This window comes from Oratosquilla oratoria, chromosome 33 (genome assembly GCF_046742065.1).
Source record: "Oratosquilla oratoria isolate Oo_2021 chromosome 33, ASM4674206v1, whole genome shotgun sequence".
NCBI classification, from domain to species: domain Eukaryota; kingdom Metazoa; phylum Arthropoda; class Malacostraca; order Stomatopoda; family Squillidae; genus Oratosquilla; species Oratosquilla oratoria.
In genome coordinates this window covers 23,105,965-23,113,772 of record NC_134809.1, presented here as the reverse complement: position 1 = coordinate 23,113,772, position 7,808 = coordinate 23,105,965, and the positions used below count along the sequence as shown (strand labels likewise).

General features: G+C 32.9%; 1 protein-coding gene across 1 annotated transcript in view; it reads left to right on the top strand.

Annotated features, from left to right (window-relative positions):
* The first annotated feature begins 3,318 nt into the window (after nucleotides 1-3,318).
* The window catches only part of LOC143017802 (putative carbonic anhydrase 3), a 7,997-nt gene continuing 3,507 nt past the window's right edge, over nucleotides 3,319-7,808 (top strand). The window contains exons 1-6 of the mRNA XM_076172697.1: nucleotides 3,319-3,348; nucleotides 3,685-3,746; nucleotides 3,911-3,937; nucleotides 4,734-4,812; nucleotides 5,472-5,639; nucleotides 7,294-7,432. Coding sequence (XP_076028812.1) covers nucleotides 3,708-3,746; nucleotides 3,911-3,937; nucleotides 4,734-4,812; nucleotides 5,472-5,639; nucleotides 7,294-7,432 — 452 coding nt within the window. The 5' untranslated portion in view covers nucleotides 3,319-3,348; nucleotides 3,685-3,707. The remainder of the gene's footprint in view (nucleotides 3,349-3,684; nucleotides 3,747-3,910; nucleotides 3,938-4,733; nucleotides 4,813-5,471; nucleotides 5,640-7,293; nucleotides 7,433-7,808) is intronic.

Sequence of the window (7,808 nt, the reverse complement as noted above, 5' to 3'; positions counted from 1 at the left end):
AATTTGGTGAAAGTCGTGGTGATATACGTAGCACAAGGATCATACGAGAGAATAAAAAAAGGAGAAGGTTAAATGTAAGCCTTGGAAAAGAAATAAAAATAAGGGCTTTCAGAGGTTTGCATAAGGCTCATACGAAAAAAAGAGAAGAAGAAATATAAGGCTTAGATCAGTAGTCCTCATGTAAGAAAAAACACATGGAGAGCTGTTGACTGAGAACTAACGATGGTCAGTGGACATCAAGGAATTTCATCAATTAATGAATTGGTCTCCAGGTAGTTAGTTACATATGTAGGAGATCAATTATAAGTGTTGAGAACCGACGGCATTAACGATTCGAGGTCGCCACTAACAATCACATCAATATATTCTATTCTCCAATTTAGAAAAATATCCCGAAAGAAATTTTATTTGTACTTGTTGTTATTTAAAGCTATGTGTCATATTCTATATTTACTGATTTATAGATGACCAACTTATTTTCAGATCAGTGTATTAGCTTAACTAAATCTTAGATACCCTATTTCACTGTAATCTGTTCACTATCTATATCATTTAGGTTTATAACAGAAAATGGAACCATGAGGAATTCTACCTGCAACATATTTCCAGACTGACACTCTACTTGTAAGAAACAAAATTAAGTAAATAAAAAAAGCTTAGAGCAAAGTAAATTGTGAATAAGTGTTCTGGTAATAATTAAAATATAAAAATGCAGATGGGCTAGAGTTTGGCTTGCTAGTTCCATAGATGAATAGATTTTTTATTACTGACTATAGACTCGCTTATTGTAACGGTGACGAACAGAGAAATAAAATCACATTAAAAATACACAATTGGCAACATCAATTGCAACATTCAGTGATGTTAGCAGTTGAATAAAAAAATATATCTTTACTTTCAGAATGATACGTGTTCCCGATCTAATACAAGATGCAGGGATGACCCGTCATCCAGGAGGTGCCAAGAGTGGTTTCTATGCCTTTGTTTTTTGGCTACCTCCCGTGTAAGGGGGGGAAATCCTTTGGTATATATGTATGTATGTATGTATGTATGTATGTATGTATGTATGTATGTATATATATATATATATATATATATATATATTTTTTTTTTCCTACCTCCCGTGTAAGGGGGAAAAATCCTTTGGTATATATATGTATGTATGTATGTATATATGTATGTATGTATGTATGTATGTATGTATGTATGTATGTATGTATGTATGTATGTATGTATGTATGTATGTATGTATGTATGTATGTATGTATGTATGTATGTATGTATGTATGTGTGTGTGTGTGTGTGTATGTGTGTGTGTATGTATGTATGTATGTATGTATGTATGTATGTATGTATGTATGTATGTATGTATGTATGTATGTATGTATGTATGTATGTATGTATGTACAGTATGTACAGTATGTATGTATGTATGTATGTATGTATGTATGTATGTATGTATGTATGTATGTATGTATGTATGTATGTATGTATGTATGTATGTATGTATGTATACATGTATGTATACATGTATGTATGTATGTATGTATGTATGTATGTATGTATGTATGTATGTATGTATGTATGTATGTATGCATGCATGCATGCATGCATGTATGTATGTATGTATGTATGTATGTATGTATGTATGTATGTATGTATGTATGTATGTATGTATGTATGTATGTATGTATGTATGTATGTATGTATGATGCCCTAAAATTATACATATCGTTAAGAACCATTGAATAAGCGAGCAGTGTTTTATTAATGTATGGTAACATGAGAAACATATTTCAACCAAAAGTCATCGATTTTCACTCGAATCACGAAATATGAAACGACTCACCAGTAAAGATTACAATAATTTATCATAAACTTGATTACATCTCTATAATTATATGAGTTGATTATATATAATCAACTCATTTATTACCGAGGATGTGTCACGTAATTAATAAAGTTAATTTCTTTCCTACTTTGTTACCGAGAAAGTTACCACGGAGGTGAGTAAAAGGATTTTGAATTATCTTAGATAAAACGGTAAGTGGCAATTGTCATTTACAATACAGGGAGTTATCGATATTGTATCTATAAACATAGAAAATTATGTGTATACATTGTGACGAATGTGGATAGGAGGTAAGGTTCCTCTGAAGAAGCCACTCAGGCGAAACTAGTCAGGAATAAAAGTATTTCCCTCAGCCCGTGTTCCCTTACCTCCTATCCACATAGAAAATTATCATAAATGGAGAAATGTTTTCTTGAAAAGGGCAGCATAGGGGAGTCAATTTGCTTATCATTAAATATCTTCACCATCATCAATCTTCTCAAGCCCGATTCGGCTTTTTGCGGTGATAAAGCCTTATCGTTGTTATCAGTTTTAACACACGTCATAGGTAGGGGATGACAAGGGTACATAACATGTGGGTTTTGAATATCTATTAAAATACTACCCTTTTTGTGTTCATGCTTCTTATTATGTTTGTTTTCGCTTGTTTCTTATCTTTATATTTTTCAAAGAAATTTGGAACGATTTGGAAGGGCCGAAAATGTTCAAATCTTTCTATTTCAGGATTTCTTTACGAAGCAAAAAAATCTTTTTTACCTCGGGAGTTAGTGATATATATATGTATATATATATATATATATATATATATATATATATATATATATATATACATATATATATATATATATATATATATTTATATATATGTATGTATGTATGTATGTATGTATATATATACTTTTTTTCTTTTTTTTTTTAGGAAGTAGAGTCTTAGAACTCTTGAGGATTCTCTAATGGTGACAACCACTCTCTCTTTGTCAAATTAGGATACCCTCTGTATATTACAATCACGAATATTAAATTAGTAAATAAGGAGTTATTGATATGAATAACCAATGTGTCCGACGGAATTCCACAAATATGACTAGTTGAGTGACATCAGCGTGTACTGAAAGTTGTTGTCTTGATCTTCATTACTATGAAATATGAAATATAAAATTTTGTTGATAATGGAATATTCCGATATTTTGATAAGGTCTTAGCTTTGGCATTTCAATGTGTATGTCACTTTTCGTAAACATATATTAGATTTCTTCTGACACCCCTTTTCAACGCCAAATACGTTCGGTTAAAAATGTATAAGCAACTCGGAGACAAAAATAGTGAATTTCTTTGGAGTGCATGAGAATGTGCATGTGTCGCCATGCAATCTGCGAGTCTGGGATAAGAGTGGATGGGAACAGCTTTATAAGGTGAAGCTGATTTGAGGAAGGACATTCGAGAGAAGAGCTGCCCCGTAGCGGTAAATTACTGTCGATATCAAGTCTACCCAGTTGGTAACTTAGTTTGGTATGAATTTAATGTTTATTTTACTCTGCTCATAACGTCTTATGTTTTTTCACTGTTGTCAGAGGACAGCGAGTTTAGTATGAATTAAATGTTTATTTTACTCTGCAGGTAACGTCTTGTGTGTTTTCAGTTGTCAGAGGACAGTGAGTTTGAGTGGGATAAGCGTTATTGTTAGGATGAGACTGAGGTCATGGAGAACTTAGATAAGAAATTTCACACGTTTAGGATGACCTTTTCGAATTCTAAGTATGATGTAAATAGTGCTTATTCATGTTCTGTTTGATGCTCAATCTGTGGATAACATTTTGCTCTTTCCCTAACAGTTTCATCAAGAATAACAACAACCATGGAGATCAAGTTTCTTGGAATCATAGCCACGGTGTTGGTAAGAACCACAAATTATTTCTTACCTTACTACTTAATGAATCATATTTTTATTTCTGGAGTTAATGTCATCATAATAAGGAAAACTCGAATCTGCTAACGAAGTTGAATTACAAGACAGTCAGACACGACATTTGTAACAAAGTCAATGATATTCTTTTCCAGGTGATGAGTTCTGGTCTGGAAGCCAAAGTAAGAACACAATTTACAGTTCGAAGCTTTAAGAATCATTTAGATAAACGCCTAAGCAAGATGCTGTAATGACTATCATTTTTTATATTGTTTATTTGTTTGCTATCATTTGTCTGTTTGTTTATTATTATATGTTTGATTCTCCTTTATTATTAGTTATATGTTAATGCAGAAGCTTGCTGGCTGAGTGGGTTAGGGCGTCGTTACTTGTGGCGAAGGTCGAGGTAAGGGCGGTTCGAATCCTGCCACCGGCGAAGTTGAACCAAGGGCATGGTTCATTAAATTCCACGCTACAAAGTCCTCTGTGAGGGGCACCGTACTAGCCCCCCGATAGGGGGGGGGAGTGTGTGACGTTAAACCATATCATCATCATCATCAATTTATTATTATTTACTATTTATCTGTTTGTTTATTAGTTAACTATACCTATGCATATATTGATGTATTTTATTTATTATTTACATTATTATAGTTTTTATTTATTCATGTTTATTTATCATTATTATGATTTTCTTTCGCATCCGACCTAGAAATGGACCAAAAGGTCTCCTGTCGGCATGCTCCGCCTTTGTAATCCTTTGTAAAATTCCTCTGGAAGGTTGAGCATCTGTGAAGTTTGTGTCTTAATATTTTGGATCAAGTGTTGTTCAGCAATAACCAAAATACTTTGATCTATTCATCTACTTTTCCCTTTCTTCATTTATCTAATTCATTAATTTTGTTGAATTATTTCATTATTCATTTTATAATCTATTTATTTACTTATCTATCAATTTATTTATCTATTTTTTTACAGGGTGGGTTAGATAAATGGTCAAAACCCAAAGAACTTAGATCAACTGAAGCTGATGACTGGAGCTATCAAGGAGACACTCGTAAGTGAATGAGAATCATACAATACAAATGATCAAAAAGCACTGAAAAAACAGACCATTGAAACATGACAAATTATAAAGATGAAAATAATTCTAAAACATGCAAAAAAAAAGCATGAGGTTTTAATTTCTATATAGTTTATTGCACCCCATCACACTGTACAGCAAACAACACTCATCTCGGGAGAGAAGCACAAGGCCAAATCACGCTCCTAGAAAGACGCAGAGAACGGGGTGATCTAATAGAGGTGTTCAAGTGGATCAAAGGCTTTAACAAGGATGATACAAACAAGGTCATCATATTAAAACAACAGGGCAGGATTCGCAGTAATGGTTATAAACTGGTCAAATTTAGATTTAAAAAGGAAATAGGCAAGAATTGGTTTACTAATAGGGTGGTCGACGAATGGCATAAACTTAGTAACCATGTAGTAAGCGCTGAAACTATCAGTTGTTTTAAAAAACGATTATACAACTTTATGAATGGAGATGACAGGTGGTGATGGACACGGAGCTGCCTAGTGTAGGCCTTATGGTCTCTTGCGGTCTCCTTCATTCTTATGTATGTTATGTTCTTATGTTCTTTAACAGCATAGATTCTGCAACAACTTTTGGAGTACACACACAAAGTCATAAATTCAAATCTTATAATATTCCAGGCCCCGAAACCTGGGTGGAGCATTATCCTGGCTGTGGAATGTCCCTCCAATCTCCTATCGATCTCCCAGATGCCGAAAAACTGATTCCCGTTCAGTCAGAGCCTTTGAAACTTATGGGCTATGGTCAAGTACCGGAGAAGCAGCACCTGTCACACGAAGGATATACAGGTAAAATCACAGTTATTAATATCCTCGAACGCACAATTTGAACGAAAAAACGTAGAGACTGAACAACTTCACACCAGGCTTAATGACCCCCTTTATGAGTCGATAGCCTTAAAAAAAAATATATATATATATATATATATATATATATATATATATATACATATATATATATATATATATGTATATATATATATGTATACATAATATATATATATATATACATACATATATATATATATATGAATATATATATATATACATATATATATATATATATATATATATATATCCTCCAAATTCTTGAGATCACATAATCGGTCGCCTTTCTATTCTTCTGCACATTTTCCTAATGCATGCCTGTCTTGTACTTTTTTTTTTTTTTTCCTCCCTTCTGAAAACACCACTCTATTATCATATCCACTAAATTCCTTATCATTTCTTTCCTTAATATTAGAATATACAGGTAAAATCACAGTTATCAATATCCTCCAAATTCTTGAGATCACATAATCGATCGCTTTTACATTCTTCTGCACATTTTCCTAATGCAAGCCGGCATTGTACTTTTTTTCTCCTACTCCCTACTGAAAACACCATTCTATCATCATATTCACTAAAATCCTTATGATTTCTCTCCTTAACATTAGGGTATACAGGTAAAATCACAGTTATTAATATCCTCCAAATTCTTTGAGACCACATAATTTATCACGTTTACATTCTTCAGCACATTTTCATAACGCATACTTGCCATATACTTTTATTTGTCCTGCTCTCCTCTGGAACCGCCATTCTATCGTCACATTCACTAAAATCCTTATCATTCTTCTCCTTGACATTTTTTAAGCTCAGACACTCAAATTCTTTCACGTTCTTCAATACATCTCCCTAAAGCGTATCTACCACGCCATTTCTTGCTTTACTTCCTTCTGGAAACACTACAAGATCACATCAACTTCTTTTTCATTTCCCTCCCTACTCATGATCAACATACATTCCATTTTACGTGTTTGCATAACTAATCTACCCCGTTAGATATCTGGTTAATCTATGTCTCCAACACATTCTCTTAGGCTACTTTCTTTTTTAATAGCACAGCTTTAACAAAGTATGACTATGGTAATATAAAACCGGTGCCTCACTATCCTCATTTCATAACTCATGTCATTTCTCATGTACAGTCATTTGTATGTTTATTATTATTTGCTTGATTTTCATTAATTATTAGTTATATGTCCATTTATTATTATTTACTACTTACTTGTTTCTTTATCATTTAACTATACCTATGCATTGTCAGTAGTAATGGTATCAACTCGTTTTTTTTTAAGTGCTTGTGTCTTATTACAAAGGATTACAAAGGCAGAGCATGCCGACAGGAGACCTTTTGTTCCATATCTAGGTCGGATGCGAGAAAAAAAATCATAATAATGATAGATAGATAAATGAATAAATAAAAACTATAATAATGTAAATAACAAATAAAATACATAAATAAATGCATAGGTATAGTTAGATAATATACAAACAGGTAAATAGTAAATCATAATGAATTGACATACAACTAATAATAAATGAGAATCAAGCTAATGATAAACAAACGGACTAATGATAACAAAACAGACGAATACCCATCTATGTCTATATATTTCAGCTCAGTTAGAGGGGACATACGTGAAAATGCCAACCATATCAGGCGGACTCTTGGACGACGTCTACTCGTTCTCCCAACTCCACTTCCACTGGGCAGAGTCTGAAGATCTCGGCTCGGAACACACCGTAGACGGCGAAGCGTAAGTTTCTTGAAGAGGAAAAAGAATTGATTAGCGTTGTACAAAATTTTCACTGAAGGAGGCCCCAATGTTGAACATTCTAGTCCTTTGACGATCACAGGGTTGCCTCTGAAATGAAGAGAATAGCTTGGTGGCATCCTGATTGGAAGGGAAAAATTAAGTGTGTGTGTGTGTGTATATGTGTATATACATACATACATACATATATATATATATATATATATATATATATATATGTATATATACTCAGCTTTCAAAATGTAGAGATCCAGCTTCTTTCCTTTGCAACAAATTGCTTCCGTGTGAGTTTTGTTTTGTTCTCTAAACCTCTTTTCTTCTTTTCAGCATGTCGCTTACGGATGAGTTTTCTTTTGTT